Source organism: Scatophagus argus, chromosome 11, assembly GCF_020382885.2.
Source record: "Scatophagus argus isolate fScaArg1 chromosome 11, fScaArg1.pri, whole genome shotgun sequence".
NCBI classification, from domain to species: Eukaryota; Metazoa; Chordata; class Actinopteri; family Scatophagidae; genus Scatophagus; species Scatophagus argus.
This window is the reverse complement of record NC_058503.1, coordinates 8669429-8688294: the sequence shown is the minus strand read 5'-3', so window position 1 is coordinate 8688294 and position 18866 is coordinate 8669429. Positions and strand designations below refer to the sequence as shown.

At 41.8% G+C, this 18866-nt stretch overlaps 2 protein-coding genes across 2 annotated transcripts; one reads left to right on the top strand and one right to left on the bottom strand.

Moving 5' to 3' along the window:
- The first annotated feature begins 347 nt into the window (after positions 1–347).
- mfsd9 (major facilitator superfamily domain containing 9) lies at positions 348–6317 on the top strand. Its single transcript, XM_046404213.1, has 6 exons — positions 348–715; positions 1626–1713; positions 2594–2637; positions 3609–3738; positions 4334–4543; positions 4619–6317. The coding sequence occupies exons 1-6, from the start codon at positions 623–625 to the stop codon at positions 5488–5490; spliced, it is 1437 nt and encodes a 478-aa protein (XP_046260169.1). The 5' UTR covers positions 348–622; the 3' UTR covers positions 5491–6317.
- A 157-nt stretch (positions 6318–6474) lies between these two features.
- Positions 6475–17942, bottom strand: slc9a2 (solute carrier family 9 member 2). The gene is made up of 13 exons (XM_046404212.1): positions 17390–17942; positions 17002–17216; positions 16644–16892; positions 14351–14601; positions 14035–14252; positions 12943–13142; positions 12637–12726; positions 12484–12554; positions 9765–9932; positions 9549–9654; positions 8257–8373; positions 7944–8031; positions 6475–7505 (listed from the first exon to the last, which is right to left on the bottom strand). The coding sequence occupies exons 1-13, from the start codon at positions 17652–17654 to the stop codon at positions 7090–7092; spliced, it is 2454 nt and encodes an 817-aa protein (XP_046260168.1). The 5' UTR covers positions 17655–17942; the 3' UTR covers positions 6475–7089.
- Positions 17943–18866: the final 924 nt, after the last annotated feature.

The following is an 18866-nucleotide window of genomic DNA, read 5'->3' as shown; positions in this document are numbered from 1 at the left end:
GGTCTATGGCACTACGGTAGCCCATAGGTCTAGACTCTACAGACCTACCTGACTGCTTTGCAGTGTGCTGTTTAGAATGTTTTGGATTCCCACGTTTGTCCAGCAGGTGGTGTAAAAGTAAAAATCAATAATCAATATTAATCTAAAAGCAACATCTTGTGTGTTTTTTACTATGAAAAATCTATATGAATTCTATGAGTTATGAGGGACTAATATGAGTCATGTGATTAAACTGTTTTTGTTTGTTTATTTAGGATTTTTCTTTTTATTGTTTTGTTGTTTTATGAATGAGAATTTTACCCCATTATATAACGCCATTGGACGATACCAACTGTCAGCGCAGCCGCGGGGGAGTCAAAGCAGATAACACGGCAGTTCAACGCCTGAGAAGTCAATCACGGCTCGACCAGTCTGTTTCGTCTCGGAGCGTGTACTAAAGGTTGTCTTTAAAATCCGACGCCTGTACACTTGCCACATTTGTGCCGAAAGTTGAAAGCGAGCAGTTTATTTCGACCCCCTGCTTGTGAGAACTCTGCCGGGACGCGCTTTTTGTTTGGATATTTTACAATAGAGCGGATGTGCGCTTCCGCGTTGGGCAGAGCCGTAGTGCTACAGCGGGAGGATGAACGACCAGAAATGTAGACCTAGCACATTATTTCAGAAACCAAGACGACGGACAGCCATTATAAAATGTATCTATGTGGTGGGCTTCATGGTGAGTAGCTATCTGAGACTGCTGTGCTGGTTTCGGCAGACTTGAGTGGAAGGTTTAGCTTAGGCTTTCATAACTCAGAGGTATGATGTCAAACAGCACATTTCATAATTTTTTAGATTAGAGATGTGCTTCTTGTTCACATTACACAACAATGACCAAGTAGTTTTTAAAGGTAGCTCATACTCTGTTACCACTGAAAACAAATTAATGTTTTCTATAGATACAAAAACATTTTGTGTGTCTGGGTATTTAGAAATATGTCAACCTCATTTAATTAGGTGTGGAGCTACTGAATAAGGGGGTATTATAGAACATGGCAGGTTGCCTTGACACGTCTTGAGTGTGTTGAGAGCTGCCTCTTCTTAGCATCAATGTCAGTTAAATATGTTGCAAAGAGGACTGGTACTTCCTTGCACTTAAAGACAAGGTGAAGCCCTATGCTAGGGGTTATATTACAGTTACAGTATACAAGTAACTGCAGATTGTAAATAATATAAAGCTGTTTAACTAAATTTCAGCCATAGTTTGCTAAATGATCATCTAATTAAAGGTGACAAGGTATTTCAGATCTTTGGCACAGGGGGCAGACAGAAATTGCTGGGGACAGTAATGCTTCTGAAATTAAGCAGTTAGTTTAATGAGACGTGGTAGAACACTGTATGAAGTGCTGTGTGACTTCAATCAAGAGTTTGGCAAGATCTGCTCTGAGGTCAGCAGCGCCAGTAAACAGGGTGAGCAGTGATGTTCTGCGGCTGCTGCTCCTAATCTCTACATTAGCTGTTTGATCTACATGTTTTCCTCTGTTCCAAAGTTTTTGGTGTGATCAAAATCACGATTATGATAACAGCTGGATACCTCTGGCTCGTTCCTGTTCCGCATTGTTTCACCTTCACTTCCTTGTTTTGTTTAGGACTTGTTTGGGGTGAGCATGATCATCCCGCTGCTGAGCCATCATGTCAAAGCTCTTGGAGCAAGTCCCACTGTGGCTGGGATTGTAGGTAGGTTATGTCCATGTTCAAGTAATTTAAGTTATGTTTAAGAAGAAAACTTAAGTTGCATCATAGCAGATGTACTCCAGGGTCCACCCTTAGACTCCATTCACAATAAGGCATCAAGTTTCCAAGCTCTGAATAGTCATATAACCACGTGACCAACTGCATAATTATCTGCAGCCAGAGAAGTAAGATTTATAAAGTCTCTTGTTTTTTGAAGAGAGTCATTGTCATGAAGACATACAACTGCTAACAAATGGTTAGATGAAATGCGAAATGATTAATTAAATCAATGACATTAAGTTTTGTATTTGGTCCTCTTTTGCTTGTTTTTTGTGTTGTTGCGTATGTTCTTGATAAGTTGTGGTGTGTTCGGTACTCTGGGCCATCATAATTTTGGACTGTTGGCTGGGCTGAACAAGCAATTTGTGTATGTTAACTTGGGCTCCAGGAAATTGTCATTCATATTTTGCACCAGTTTTCTGTCACTTTACAAAGCAAATGATTAACAAATTAGTAGGAAAATGATGCATGATGAATGATGATAAACTGATGATAGAAAATAATAATTTGTTGTAGCTCGAGTTATTGTTGAAGTGCCTCTAAGCTTCAGTTGAATTTCACTTCCTGTTTACTGTCTTTAATTATGTTTACTGTCTGCAATAATGTTTCATTGTCTTGTGCTCCAACTGTTATTATTTTCCTTGTTGCACATCACTTGGATGATGTTGAGCTTTGACTGACTGTATGTCAGTGCTTTGTACTACTGAAAGACTGCAGTTCTGTCAGTATCATTTTAACACAATTATATCCTAAGGTAAAATTAACACATGGTGTCTGTTCTGTGCTTTACTTTACAAATATGAAACCAAAATATATTTTGCAGGATCTACATATGGGATCTTACAGCTCTTCTCAAGCACAATAGTTGTAAGTATAAACTTTGTTTCTCACTGAAAAAACTGGAATTTCATCTCTGTTTCTGTCTTCTATTCAGCTTGACAAGACATGCTCACAGTTAGTGGCCAAAATGGTTGCATTCCATGTCATCTTTGGTATTTCATGAAAACAATCAGCACTCTCTGTTTTAGGTTGGTTGTGGTCGCACAATACAGCCAGTCTCCACACATTCACACGCACAAGCTACTCCTGGTTAACTGCATCAACTCATTTTTTTAATGGAAATGAAAAAGCAAAGCCTTGGTGATTAAAACCATGTTCAAACTGTTAAGAAATTACTAAAAAATGCACAGTAGTCTACAATAAGCATTGCATCTAACGTAAGGTTCTCAACTGTTCATGCTCCTCTCCTGCCGCCCAGAGCTCATGAAATTGGTTTAATTCTCAGGGGTCATGCGACATATTAAACAGATAAAGAGTCATCTGTTGGTTCCCGCGTGCAGACAGGCTGAATACTGATAAACGTAGGGACGTACATGAACAGCTGGGTCTCTATGTTAATCCCACCAGGTTACGCCCAGAACACAGCAAACTCAATTGGTCCTTGTTTCATTATTTCATCAGGTATGTGTGTGTGTGTGAGACAGAGAGAGAGAGAGAGAAAAGCACAGGGTGAGAATTCAATAAAGGCTCATTTAACAACTCAAGCTGTTGATTACCCAGCAGAGGGCTCCCAGGGTTTTCTGATTTCTGCATTAATTTAATTGCCCCTTGTTTGTGAAGATACTTTTCTGTTTGTCTCCATTTGTTGGCGTTTGTCGGCATTTGTCATTATTCCAAGATCAGTGATTTAGAATCAAAATTTAAGCCTAAACCGAGCTTGTTGAGATGTTTCATAGCAATGTTCAAAGATCCTAAATCTCTTTGTCTAAATCTAAAATAGTACAGAAAATTTGCCTTCTCTTTGCTGTTGTGGATCATCTCCTGTGTGTGGTTGGCAGGGCAGCTGGAGTGATGTGGTGGGACGGCGATACTCCCTGCTGGCTTGCCTGCTGCTGAGTGCTTCTGGCTACTGCCTGCTTGGGATGTCCACCAGCATCGCTTTGTTTGTCCTGGCAAGGATACCTGTGGGTAAGTCCCAAGCTCCAGATCATTTTCACTCAAGGCATTTTAACATGCAGCAGTAGGAAAAGCACACCTTTAAATGATAAAATGAGTAATGGCCAAATTTCATTTATCAGCTTCAGTTTCAGTTCTGACTCAATGTCATTATTTACTTATTATTTATTATATATATTATATTTGACTTACTTTTTTCAAATGTCTATTAGTGATTGTATCATAAACCAGGTGTCAAACAATTTTACAATTGGTGCAAAGCAAATATTTACTTCATTATCTAGCATATTTTCCTCACTGACCATGCACTGCTGAAAGTACCAGTGTGTATTTTTAAGCTCTAATAGGGAAATGAGACAGTTAGGGTCAGTTCATTCTTTGTCTGGTGACCTTAGACCCTGTGAACTTTAAATTTTGCTACAATTCTCTTCTAGTTGAAGACAGTTTTACACTGTGGTGGCAAATAGGTATCTGCTTGTTTTTTTGCTTTTAGGTTGACTTCACTCAAAATAACAAAATGCTCCTAAGTTGCACAAAATCTCCACCTCTATCTTAAAGAGCAGTCAGCTTCTTATTTTCTCTGTGCGTTGACTGTTTTCTGTCTCAGGGCTGTTCAAGCACTCCCTGTCCATCTGCAGAGCCCTGCTGTCTGACCTGGTGTCTGACTCCGAGCGCCCTCTGGTGATGGGGCACTTTAATGCAGCCTCCAGCGTTGGCTTCATTCTTGGTCCCGTGGTGGGTGGCTACCTCACGGAGCATGAAGGTGGTTTTTATACATCCTCTTTTACCTGTGCAGCCATCTTCCTCCTGAATGCAGGTGGGTAGAGAGTGGAGAGAAATATCTGATTCAAAAGAGAAACATTTATCTAACATTTTGTCTTTATCAATACAGGGCTGGTATGGATGCTACCATGGAAGGAGGCGCTAATTCACCATAATGGCACTAACTCAAGTAATGACACAAGCAAAGGTTGTCATGACAACAACTGCAGTAAGTCCATACACAATGGCTCTCATGCAAATAGTCATCAGCCAGTGTTGGCGGCAGAGACTGACCTAAGCTCCAGATCTCCAGGGAAGCATAGAGGAGGTCTCAGGTGGAAGGAGGTGTCTCTGCTCCAGCCTGCCTGGAGACAGCTGTCCTCAGTGGGCTCCAAGATCCACATGGTGGCCTCCTCTGACATGTGGGACCTGTTCCTGGTGCGTCTTCTGATGGCATTAGCTATCATGCTTTATTACAGCAACTTCTCTCTGGCAATGGAGGAGCGTTTCTCACTTAAACCAAAGATGACGGGTTATCTGATCAGCTATAGCAGCACTTTGGGCGCCATGGCTGGGTTCCTGGTTGGGCCGGTCACCCAGTTGTATGGGAACAACATGCCTGCTCTGCTGCTTCACTCCACAGTTCTCACCTGTTCACTAATTTTACTGTACACTGCAGCGTCCAGCGTGTGGCAGGTCGTGCTCAGCTCCACCTTCTTTGCCATTTCCACCAGCATTGGACGGACATGCATCACAGACCTGGAGCTACAGAGAGGAAGCGTCCAGGCCAGTGGGACTTTGATCGGAGCCGGGCAGTCAGTTACAGCCATTGGCCGAGTGCTGGCCCCTCTCCTCTCTGGTCTGGCTCAGGAGTTCAGCCCTTGTGGTCCTCCCAGTCTGGGAGTCATTCTGGGTCTTGCGGCTGTAATGTTACTGCTTTTCAGGATCCCCAAATGGAACCGGAGGGGGCTGACAAAAATAGTCAAACTTAAAAAAAACTGAGAAAATAAACTCATGTAAATTTAAGAAACTCTAAGCAAGACTACCACACAGAGAAGTGCACTTATTTGTCGGCCAGCTGTGAAGATGAACAGCGGACTCGTGGTGGGGATGATGTTTCCTGCTCAGATGCCCCTGCCAAACGTGTCTATAGATTCATCACAGGGTCAGAATGGCTCGTCACTACCAGCACTACAAACCATCTCCCAGGAGGCGGGACTTCTAAAAATCAAGTCAGAGTGGAGAAGTTTAATCTGCTTCACCCTGTGCTAAAGCTCGATCAGACAGAAACAAATGGGTGTTGTTTTGGCACAGACTGCTTGGGACAGCTTGATAGGATACAATGCACACTTTTATTTTTAATGTATTTTTGTAACCACAACATTGTCCAAAGTCCCTGGTGTTACGAGAATAATTTTTACTGTTTTTACCAAAAACAAGACAAAGGTGATGGCGCCGTCACATTTCAGGCAGTAATGGTTCAGACATTCACAAATGAGCTGTATTTATCATCACTTTGGGGGATAATAAGAAATGAATGGGAAATCGGGCTGCCAGAAGATAGATCACACCGTTATAGTAATAATTTGTTTAACACACTTTACCTCAGTGCCAGTTGTTTCTTCTTATGCACTACATCAGAAATGGTTCCTATATTTGCTGTGGTTTCTAGTTCTTGAATCTTAAAGTTAGAGATTTATTATGTTTAAATGAAATTTCAAGAATTTTCTTGCTTTCAGTTGTACACTGAGCATCACTACGGTTAGAGACAGACCTGTTAGAGATTCATGCTAAAAGGTCATAAGGAATAAACATCATTTTGTATGTGAGTCAGTGTTGTTTTTAGTTGTGTGTGAAAGAAAACTCTGAAATCAAAGCTGCAGTTTGGATGTCACATTTAGCTCTGTCTTACACACTGTACATACTTCCTGTGTTCTCTTCCTCTGTGGCGGTGCCTCCAGCATTCAGCCAATAATGCTCGATAAGCAGCTTTCAACAGTATAGAACATTTATTACAAAGGAAAAAATGAGTCCAGATTTGTGAGGTTCATCAGACTAAACACTTCCAGTTCCTCCAGTAAGTACTTTGTACTGCACAGCAATAGTTCACGTTAAACTAATACGACCTACATACAAAACCTGTATCATCAATCATACAACTGTTACATAAAAGGAAATGAAATAGAAAAAGTATATTTACATGTAAGAACTAAGTAATAATTACTCAGAATAAAATCATTTAAATAACATCATATTTAAACATTTAAAAAACCTATGGGAAGATAAGTATTTAAAATCACAGTGTTGTAAATGTTTGAAATAACTACACAGATTGGCAGAATGACTCACTGTTGACAGCTCACACACTGTTCCTTCACTTTAGTGCACTGAGCTTCTGATATGGCTGACACCTTTCACCTAACCATCTATTTTGGCTCATTTTGGAAGGTGGATCGCCTCTAATAAGAAATCAATGGACCTTCAGTGTTAATGTACTTTGTATAAATAGACAGTTTTATGTAGAGACCCTGGAGCTGCTTGAGTCTTGATAATCCTGAGTCTGTGGCAATCCAGCTGCCCCGTGAAAGCCCAGGTACACGTCTACATCTTCTTTGGGTTCCATTGAGGCCGTCTGAGCAGAGGGTTTTGTGCTGCGTTGTCTCTGGGTTCGGCAGCCCAGGCTGGAGTTGAGGATGAACGCTCCTCGTCCTCATCTGCTTCGCGATGCCCGTTTCTAAAGTTATCAGCTGAGGCACTGTTGTCGTCAACAGAGGAGTGGAGGTGACGGCGAGAAGCAGGAATATGGGAATCACTGGAGGAGGACTTTGTTCTGAATCTGCCAGGCGCTGCATGGCCTCTCTCCTCCACTGTGCCTTCATCCAGCTTGTCAACAGAGGACACCTCTTCGAGAGTGTCCAACCTGCGTAGAGGCATCATGGCTCCAGAGGAGGAGCGTACAGACCGAAACCGGGAGCGACTGGCGGGGTACGCCACCTCTGACATTGTTTCCTGATCATCTGGGACAGGTGAAGAAAAGTGAATTGAATGATGTCATCACTCCACATTATATTTATACAAACGAATGTAAGTAACACCAGAAAGACCCTTGATGTAAGCACTAAAGGTAAAGCCAGTGGATCACCAAAGTCACTAGGCTTCATGCTATGAGGATGGTGAATCTCTGTACAAAGTTTCATGGTAATTCATTTAACAGTTGTTGCGATATTTGGATCAACCGTCCAACCAAGAGCGGCACTACTAGCATTGCTAAAAGTCAAGTCTTATGTTCATAATATTTCACTCAATAAATATTGTGATGTCATTGAAGAGAACATATACACACACCTGAGCACATTTCACTGGCTGTAAACTTCTGTGACATACAGCCAAAATCTACTTATAGGGGAATAAAAGGGGAAAACTGCATGTTGAGGGGCTTAATTGTAAAAGCTTACCTGTGTAGCTCAGCCTGGCAGGAGGAAATCTTAAGTCCAGACTTTTTCCCGCAGGAAGAGAGAGGTATTTATGAGATTTTGGCACCACCTAACAATAAAAGGGGAATGGAGCAGCGGAACAACACAGAAAAGGGAAAATGATGAACAAGGGATGGGATAAAGACAATGAAGCTCATGTCTGATTACCCTGGTGTGATCAAATTGCTTCTAATGAGCTTCAATTCTGCTCTCCTTTCCTTAGTCTAACTGTAGAAAGATTTGTATAATAAGTACGGTGAGTAAACAGTCATAGTCACAGAGTTTTCCTGCTTACCGAGGTCTGAAAGCTGCCAGATCGGAGGCTTCGACGGATGCTTGCATGACGTCTGATCAGTATCTCTCTCGCATGGCTGTCATTGGGAAGGGCATGCTTTGTTGTGTATGACACCGTCTATATATATATATATTGAAAAAGGTATCATCATACAGCAGACCAAGAGTCAACACTTGCAGCTCACAAATTTCACTAAATGTAATAAATTCAGCCAACAGGTGGCCACAGTGCTTCAACCTTTACGTCAATAACACCCACCGACCGTGAAGATGACAAAGGCCAACAGAGACATATAGGCAGTTAAAGATACTTTGAGAGGAGACCGCATTCTTTGAAGCTCAGATTACTCAACCAAAACCAGCCACACCTGTTTGAGCAGCAAAGTGTCTGTGTCTCTGTTTGAGACATTAACCGCCTCCCTGCAGCTCCTCCATATTTGTGTCCAGCAGCTATTAGTTCTGACAGGCATAACCTGCTTTCAACACTCAAAAGGTTGTCATTGTTCTTTAGAATAGTGCTTCATGTCAATAACATGCTCTTATCTATTTGGCAAGAGGTCAATACAGTCAGAGAGCAGGGGCTAATTTAATATCCCCTTACGTTAAATACACAAGGCAGCAGGAATAATTCGACAATGCTAACGTGATAAGTCTTTAAAGAAGCAACACATTACCTGTTTGCTGAATGAAGTACTAAGGGTGTTTAAAAAAAGAAAAAAGGAAATATGTAACATTGTAGACAGAGGGTGACGCAGGGTTTTGTGGGAGAATTCGTCTAACCAAGAAGAGAAGCACATGATCGCCATTTGTCTCCACACCACAGCTTCTTTCTAAAAGGGTTATCTCATGTCACTAATGGAAAAGTACTGCCGGCTGCAGTCTGTCGCCATGCAAAACAGTCTTCAGGGTTTCAGTGCTTGGGGTGTGATTACTCTGGTGTGTGAGCATGGTGCCACAGAAAATATTTTCAGTTTACAAGGAAACTGGGATGAAAATGACGTCTGTTCACTTACGCGGGAGGCTGACAAATATGTCTAACAAACAAGAGCAGTGGTAAGAGAATGTTGCTGCGACAACAGCACATTTTAGAATACTAATCTAATACTTCGATTTGAAAGTTAGTGAAGTAAAAATATTAAATAGTACAAAAATGTACATACTCATAATAAGTACAAATACTATACTACTATGGTACTTGAATAGAGGTACATTCAACCACTGTGATGCATGATAAAACAGGAAGGGAAAAGTGCGTACACAGCTGTAACCCTCCCAGATTATTTAACATCTCACCCGTTGCCTGATCTTGTACATGTTCTTGGACAGGATGTCGTGCATGTTCCTCAGGTCAGAAGCCAGGAACTTCTTCTTAGGCTTAGAAGAACTTTTCTTTTCCTCACTAAATCACAAATAAAAAACAGATATTAAGAGAAACAACTTATTTTCTGTAATGAATAGATATTAGGGAGGTGTTGTCCTGATGAGAGGAGCATGATGAAGGTTTCATACTAGAGAGAGACGATGGACGGAGCAGCACTGATGTCCCCAGACACCGTGTCCAGGATCTCCATAGCATTCTGCAGCTCCAGCTTCTTATACAGCGCCACGATACTGGACTCGGCCCGGTTTTCTCGGATCAGGATCCTTCGAAGGATTCGATTGTTGAACTTCATAAACCTGACGTGAAGAGAGAGGCGATTAGTTTGTGCAAAACAGAGAAACCAGTGACGGCCCTGTCACAGTGACGTCTTTTTGCCTGAGGATATCCAATTCATCAAGAGCAGTTCAGTCACAAAACATCAGGACACATTTCATTGTGTTGGCTCTGTGCTCCAGCAAATTGGATTTGAATTGGCATGACAATTGTGATGTTTGAAATGATGATGCTGGTGTTATTATACATTTTTATTATTGTCAACGAATCCTCTGAAAAGATTAAAAACCAACAATATGTTTGTAATAAAGGAACGTGTTAGCCAGTGCAGTGGTGGGGCTCAATGGTGTGTTTTCAGTAGTTTGGACAACAATGGAGCTCCATGACACAGAGGAGTACGACAAAACAGGATTTGTCTACACAAACAATACTTGTTAATATGATGAATTCACTGTTGGTTTTTGTGCTTTTATAGGATTTGTTAACAATAAGACAAAGTTAGAATACTGTATCACCAGGCTAATTCATTAAAGTGTTGACTTTGAACTTTAGTTTAAGAGCCGTATATCAGATGAAGATTGTAAAAATTATGGTCATTTTTATAAATAGACCACTAATAGCAGAAGTCAGAAAGTAACTGGACATGTTATAGTTATTGTATTCATAGTTATGTGTTATTTGGTTGAAAGCATTTGTTCAAGTGCAGTTTTCGCTCTTGTTTACATGTTGCAGTTACTATTGGTATTTATGTTGGTACATATAGTATATGTCACCATTTATTTTAATTTTTAATACTCCATTATGTGAAAAGTAGAAGATTATACAGTATAGTTACTTTTATATACTATACAATATATCACTTCTTGTTTGGTGCCCCAATTCTGCTGCTGCGTCACTTTAGTTTCCCTGCACTGCCATGCCTGTATTGCAGCATTTTGCTTCCCTTCCTTGTTTCAGAGCCTTTCTGAATCTTGCCTCATCTTCAGCAATGAAAACACACAATCGGTGGGATAAAGAACGTGCTATTTCTTGGCTATTTGTAAGTGTAGGACCATTGCTCTACTGAAATATGAATGACCCCATAGTCACCGTTTCAATGCAGCAGTCTAAAGTACTAAGCCAAAACAACCATTTCACTTTCTAACGGCTTTGCAGTTATGTTTGCAGCATGTTTTGACTTGTTAAATCGAACTTAAAATCTGCACTGTCACACTTGAGCAACCAGTCTCACGAGACAAACGTGAAGAGTGTGTCAATTAAGCCTTGAGGAAGATAATAACGAATGAAAAAATGAGTGGGAGAGGAGAGAGCAGTGGGAGCTAAAGGTGGAGAGAATGTGCAGCCATATAGAAAATTAAAACAAAGATATACAATATGTAAGATTCATAAATAAATATTCTATCTACTCAAAGAGACCAGTCTTCTGAAGACTACAGGAAATCAACCCCTTTTCAAAGTCATGCTTCTGTCAAAAAGGTGAAGATTGAAATCATGACAAAGTTAATATAATAAGCAATATAATTATTTCAATGACAGCAGTGTGCAAAGTCAGTAGCTGAAAGAGTATAAGCTTGTATTATACAAAAAAACAGAAGCAGCAGGTAACCATGCATCAAAACACAAAACAAACACGGAAACATGGAACATGTTTAGTAACAGGGCTGATACGTATCACAGCACAGGGGTTACGATTCAGTATGTTGCAATGCTGCAAGCAAGGCAAGTTTTTGTTTCTGTGCTCTTTGTGTTTTACGCTAGTGATATTTCTGAACACCAACCACTGCCGCAAATGTTTGCATCCATCCATTTTCTATACCGCTTATCCGTCAGGGTCGCGGGGGAGCTGGAGCCTATCCCAGCTACCCCACCTCTCGCTGGGAGGCTGGGGGTAGGCGGGGTTAATCGCAGGGCCAACACACAAAGACAAACAACCACACACTCACCTAGGGGCAATTTAAAGTAGCCAATTAGCCTAACGTGGATGTTTTTGGTATTGTGGGAGGAAGCCGGAGTACCTGGAGAAAACCCACTCCACATAGAAGGGCCCAGACCGGGATTTGCACCTGGAACCCTCTTGCTATGAGGCGACAGTGCTAACCACTGCACCACCGTGCCGCCCCAAATGTTTGCATGTAAACCACTAATTCAAAATCAACAGTGTTTTTGTTTTGAGAATCAGCAGAGCATCAAAAAACATAATACTGTGATACTCAAGTGTATGAATATTTTCTTTCACCCTCACAAACACTATGAGGAACAAAGTGAACTGCTGATGGTGGAAGCTGAACGTGACTCTGATCTAAATGGCTGCCAACATTCCCAAACAGTGTCCGAGTGAACAATAGCACCGTCAAACAAAACCACAAAGAGGGAAACTGAGAGCAGGTAAACTAAAACTGTGATCTCTCTTCCAGTTTCACTGCAGATTCTTTCTCCTTAGACTTAATGATGTGACGCAGTTAAGCAGTGAGCAGTTTAAGATGAAGGCAGGAATGCGTACATTCTGCAGAAATGTAAATGAGTGATAAATAAAAGCTTGTTGAGCAGACTGGGCAGACAGGAGAAAGATCTTACTTGTCCTTCCAGTAGAAGTGGCTCCACTGTCCACAGAGGTCCTCTATGCCGGCTATGGTGTGCTCCATGAGCTGAGAACAAAGTGAGACCCGTTACCACTGTGCACAAACATACTGTCTACCAGGTTTACAACAGTCACAGTCTGTGGCGTACCCTGCAGTGAATCTCCACATTAATGGTCTCAAGGTTGCGGTTGGTTCTGCGGACATTGATGTACTCAATCAGAGGTCGGATACTGATGCCCTGTGGAGAAGAGAACATCACAGCTTGAGCAAAAACCCAGAATAACATCAGAGGACTTTTAAAATCTCTGTCAAAAGACTGGGCATCATCATCATGATGTAATGTAGACAGCAAAACATAATCACTCGTACTAATACGAGTTAGAAAGACAAATGATCTGCAACAAACAACTGTGCAAAATGCTTTGAATCTAACCACAAAAACACACTCTCCTACCTGAATAAAGACAGTGAAGAGGATGATAGCGATGGTGGCGGTGACGAAGAGCTGCTTGCGCCCGATGTTCTCGGGAAGGGTGAACACCAAGGCGAATGAAATTGCACCTCGTAGGCCACCGTAGGCCAGTCCAAATTGATCTTTCATGTTAAATGGGATGGTGCGGAAAGGGTTTATGATCTGAGTCAGCACTAAGACACCTGGGAAGGAAGGGTAGAAAAATGTTACTTTTGAACAAGTTCAAAGGTGCAGGAATTTTTTTTAGATCAACAAGTAATCAAGTCACTATGAGTATTGATGAACCCAGAGATTTTTCATGTGGTTGCAGTTTTCTTCCACTCTGCCAACCTTTGCAGCATCTTTCAGCTCAACCACAAAGCTTTGATAAACCCACTGCCCAGCACTGAAGTGCAGGCAGCATAACAGCAAGCCACATAATACAGTTGAGCCCCTAAATTTTGTCACATTTAACCAATATTCCCCTCAGGAGTCGATGGAGATCAAAATGGAACGAGAATGTGACTGGAAATTTGAATGTTTTGCTGTCCCTTCTCATTTAAATTTTCGATCCTCCTATTTTCTGACAATACCCTGCATCACTGAACACATGCAAAAGTGACATCACGGGGTCGTGGAGTACATTTATACAACACTGCAGCAAGCTAAAAAGTTAAACCACTGGAGTTCAGAAAAATGAAGATTTTCAAGAGGGGTTAAGTTGTTCTTTAAGATTTGTGTGTTTTTTGCATTTTAAAGAGAATTCAACATGCCAAGTGGAGTTTTCTTATTTACAAATAAGGGTTTTGTTCACATTCAGTACGACTCACTGAAATTCACTGAAATCTGACAGAACGGCTGAATGTATTTTTACCTTTCTAAAACACCTGCAAAGCTTATTTTAAAAATGTTTTTCATCTTGCACGGCTTACATCTATGTTTTCTTGCTAACAATCTTCTTCCTCCATGCTTGTTGCTTTCTTTGTAGGCGTATTACTGCCACCCTGTTTGTAAAACCACCATAGCACCAACAGATACCAAGTCAAACAAAGCCTGACCTCCAACATGACCCAGATAACCCCTCCCTCTCCTTACCCAGACCTCTCCATAGAAAAGCAAACAGTAACGTGAACATGATGTAGCCCCAGTTCCACTCGTGTTCTGTCGTTATGGTGACAACCCCCAGGAAGAAGAAGATGAGGGTCTCTGAGATGGAGCCAAGCATCTTGACCACATGGCGGATGGTTGTGCAGGAACGCTGAGAAACATTTTCCTCCACGTAGTACTTCATGGTCAGGGCACAGGTCACAATGCTGCAGGAAAACATAAACCACAGTTGCTTTAGTTGCTGTGTTTTTGCAGTGTTGAAACTGTTCCACTGGACCTGAAAAAAGTGTTAAAGTCTACTCACGCCATGATGGATGAGATGGCGAAGAGCTCGGCCACCAGATAGGCCAGGTAGCTGTACATGAATATGAAAAGTGGCTCAATTTCTCTGACTTTGGAGGTAAATCTTGTGGTGAAGGCAGCCACAAAGCCAAACAGGATGCCAAAGCCCATCCCACCTAGCCCCACCACAAAGAACCTCGCCACCCCCAGGAAAACATCCACTGGCTCCACCACAGGCATCTCCGCCACGAAGTTGAACATGTTGTACAGCACCTGAAAATGTGTACACACATGCTCAAACACTCATGTAGATGAACAATCTTTTTTTTTATGTGCAGCTTTGCAGACATGCATGTGCTCAAAAACGACCCACACATCCCTGTCAGAGGTCATGGGTGGCGTCAGGAACTGCGGCCTCTAATGACACAGTTTGAGATAACAGTGATTTATTGAAATATTTGCTCGGCACTGTTTACAATTTGATAATCTAATTTCACCACGCACACTGAATCTGAATGACTCATGGAAAATGAGCATTTGCCTGAGTAGGTGGCTTTGATGTTGTTTTTTTTCTTCTTTGGGGGGGGTACAGAACACCTCTGACAATGAACGAGGGAAACTTTTCCTTCAACCTTACTGTTGTTTTCATGGTGATGTTTCTGCTTAAAATCTGCTGTCTGACTGCACAAAACCATGACAAGCTACAACACTGCACACAGTGCTGACAAAGTCCTTAATCTGCAAGACAACTTAGTACATTTAAAGGATGCAGCTGATGATGTTCAGACAGAGAAACATGTTAGTCGGGGCGACAGTGTGGCTCCCTGATGTGGTTTGATTAGTTTTTGAACAACGGGGCTCTGAGAAACAAAGGAATCAATGAATGAAATCAATTAATTGCTGAGTTTTGTCTTTTGTCTTTTTTTTTTACGATTAATGAGAAAAAATTACAAAGAGTGAAATCCTGCCAAGCCTTTGAAAGATCAGAGGCAAACAGGAGCTCATCCTTTGTTTTTACCATTTATAAAAAGCAGATCTGAGTGTACAGTATGGTAACAACAGTTCCGTTTTTCACATTTGAATACAGAGGATAACTTGGCACTCTTAGTCATCTAACTAATGCCTGCAGTGCTCATCAGAAGTATTTGGTCTTTTGGGAAATATTACATTGTGTTTTTTGAGGGGCACAAAGCTGTCTGCACAGACCACACCAGAGCTTTCCCAGTCTCCTGAGTAAATGTTTGTCTTCGCTTTTCAGTTCTGCTACTGTGTACTAAACAAAAGGGTCGCCACGCCAAAACTAAGAACAGGTTAATGTAGGTGGGTGTGTTTGAGCACAATGAAAAGCAGGCGAGGGGGGAAATTTGAGCAAGAGCTCGCTTCAATCAAGTATCAGTCGATGGTGTGTGTGTGTGAGTGCTTGTGATTGGCTGTGTGTGTGTGTGTGTGTGTGTGTGTGTGTGTGTGTGTGTGTGTGTGTGTGTGTGTGTGTGTTGACTCCTCCCATATAGCCAAATGCAACAGTGACCTCAGAAACTGGTTTGGCAGTATCTAAGTAAACAACCTCCCAAAGGTACAAGGCTTATATGTGTGCACATGTAGGTCTCATGTATGAAACAACATTCTCTCACTTCCACATTTGAATCATTTATCTCTTCAGCAATCTTGTCAGCGCACAGTGAAGTTTCCCTCACACACATTATGATCTCATACTTGCATACTGAAGCAGAGAGGAGTGAACAAATAGTACAATATCTGAAGAAACCTGGGCTGAGCACATACAGAGAGAACAGAAAAGCTTCAGACAACGCAATACCGAATCTGACATTTCATGTAACGACTAAACTAAATGTGCCACACCGTTCCTTAAATGGTAGCTGGAGTTACATAAAAATATAAATAGTCTCCATAATAAAATTTATGTGCATGAGCAAAATAATGGCCTTAAGTTTTTGCAAAATAACCATGACATACGCTCTTTGTGTAACCCAGGAAATTTGTTTGTTTTGTTATTTCTCAGTTTTGCAGGCTTTTCCCAATTAACTTTTATTTTCTCTCTAAACATGCAAAGACTCACTGGCCCCCCGAGTTGACCCTCAAGGTGTATGTGGTCACTGAAATTCATAAAACCATTTGTCACGGCACCTTGCTCATAGGTCAGCGTGTTTTCATAACAAGCAGTAGCCCACAGGTATTCAAAAGCAGGACAACATGTTGCAGGAAGTCTCAGCTTAGTGAAAAGGGCATTTCTAAGCCCAACTAAGGTCTAAAAATCCAAATTCAAACACACTCTCTCACTGTCTTAGCCCACTTACCACAGTGATGGCGTCATTGAAGAGGCATTCCCCAAACACCACGATGTAGAGCTGCTCGTTGACAGACACATCCTCAAACACACTCAGCACGGCCACTGGGTCCACGGCTGAGATGATGGTGGCAAACAGCAGGTTCTCCTGGAGGTTGATGTCCTGCACACCAAACGCCTCAATCTGGCATATGGCAAACAGAGACATGCCAATGCCAATGCTGTTCCACAGAGTCCCCACCACTGCAAACCACAGCACCTGGAAACAAAGAGAGGAAGAGTCAAACTTATGTCTTCATATGCGAACAAGCAGTTGAATCTGGTTTAGGAAACCACAGTCAGAGCAGAACGACTGGTGTGTTACGGACCGTGCCAATGTTCTCAAAGAAAGGCCTGGTGGGCATGAAGTAGCCCGAGTCCAGGACGATGGGAGGCAGCATGTAGAGGAAGAAGACATTGCTGGTGAGCACAGCAGGGGGCTCCTCGTGGACAGAGTGCATGATGCCACCCACAATCAAACCAATGCTGATCAGAAGGCAGGTCTCTGGCACCCAGATGGTTATTTTGTGGTACACATGGAAACCTGAGAAAGGAGATGTGGCTTTAGCTGAAAAACGGGAGCAGTGCTGATGAGAAAGAAACACTCTCTGCCTGCAAAGAGCTTACCTGCACCCTCTATGAAAAGGGTCACACCTATTACTGACAACCTCGGTGTCAGTAAAACAGCCACTTTCAGCATATGTTGGCGTTACTCACCAATCTTTGCGAATGAAGCCAGCAGCACCCACAGAGTGATCTCAAACGGTATCTGTATTCTTGGGTAATTCATTGTAAACACTGGTAAATTTTGCTTTTCCGCGTCTGGAAAGGCCTGAGGATCACCATTGGGGTTAACTGGGGGCACAATGGTGACACCGGGGGTTGGTCTGGGTGGGATTTCCCCTCTGGAGCCATGGAGAAGACTTAAAAATAAGAAAATAACGAGCAAGACTCCTGTTCGTCGGGCGATGCGTAAATCCATAGTGAACGGAAAAAAAACCCACACGATAATCCAATCTGATGTGAATATCAGTTACTCCATTAAACTTCACAATCGCACACAAGAAGTCAGTTGAGGTGAGAATAAAACTCGGCTTCCGTTCTAAAAATGGATGATTTTAATTTAGCCTCAAGTTCTCACTCCACCACCATCTCTGAACCATCCAGCAGTGATGAGCAAAATTAAGCTTTCTTCAGAGCTTCTGTTCCGGGTGAGTCGGCTTCAATCTGCTGGACAATACACCTGTGCTTTACCTGCGGCGCGTCCATGAGTTCCGATACACGTCTGGGCGCGGCCTCGAGCGCAGCTTTGATTGGGTGTTACCTGAAGCAGATAAGAAGGGCGGGACGCAGCAATTCACGGGCCAGTCTGTTAAGTTTCGGTTGCACCAGTTTACCGAACGACTCAAGTTTCAACTTTGACTTGAAATCCAAACATTTTCTCAGATTTTTCTTGAGTGGTTTATAAATAAAGGATCGTTTTTATAATCTGCTATACCATAACGAGAGAAGATCTGAGATACACAACCGAGAGAAGCAGTTTAAAACATATTTTTAATGTGACTTTTGAGTGTTTGATGTGAAGTTAGCACATCCAAAACAATGACACACTATCATTGAAAATTACAGCTTGGATGTGCTGGACATGATTCCCCATTTTGCAACTTGGACTCCATCACATGTTGATCTCCAAGTGAGGGGAAGCAGCCTTTCACAGGACACTCAGGCCTCCACAGTGGGTGCATATTCTCTCTAGCAGCACCCAGAAAATGTTGAATAGTAAAAAATAATTGCAAAAGCAGTCTAAACTAAACTAAACAGCAAAAGTAAGAATTTTGCACTCTTACTTTTACCAATGTGCCATTTATCAAAAATTCGTTTGCTCTTCCTCCTCCTGGACATGAGCTCCTCCGAACCCAGTTGGAAAGTGTGTGGCTATAATTCTGTATTGATTATAATAAGAATAAAAAGTCCATCTAGCTGTCAGTTTTGTAAACAGAGACTGTGAGTATTCATGTTTGTCCTGCTGACTGTATTGTGTGCTGAAACTGACTCTGTGAGAGGATTCGTGTTCAGGTATGACACTAATGTCACACACAAGCCAAAATCACTAGATAGTAAGTTTGTCAAAATTGTAACTTATTATCTCACAAAGCTGTCAGTTAGTTTTAATTTTTATTGTTCTTGTTTTCAA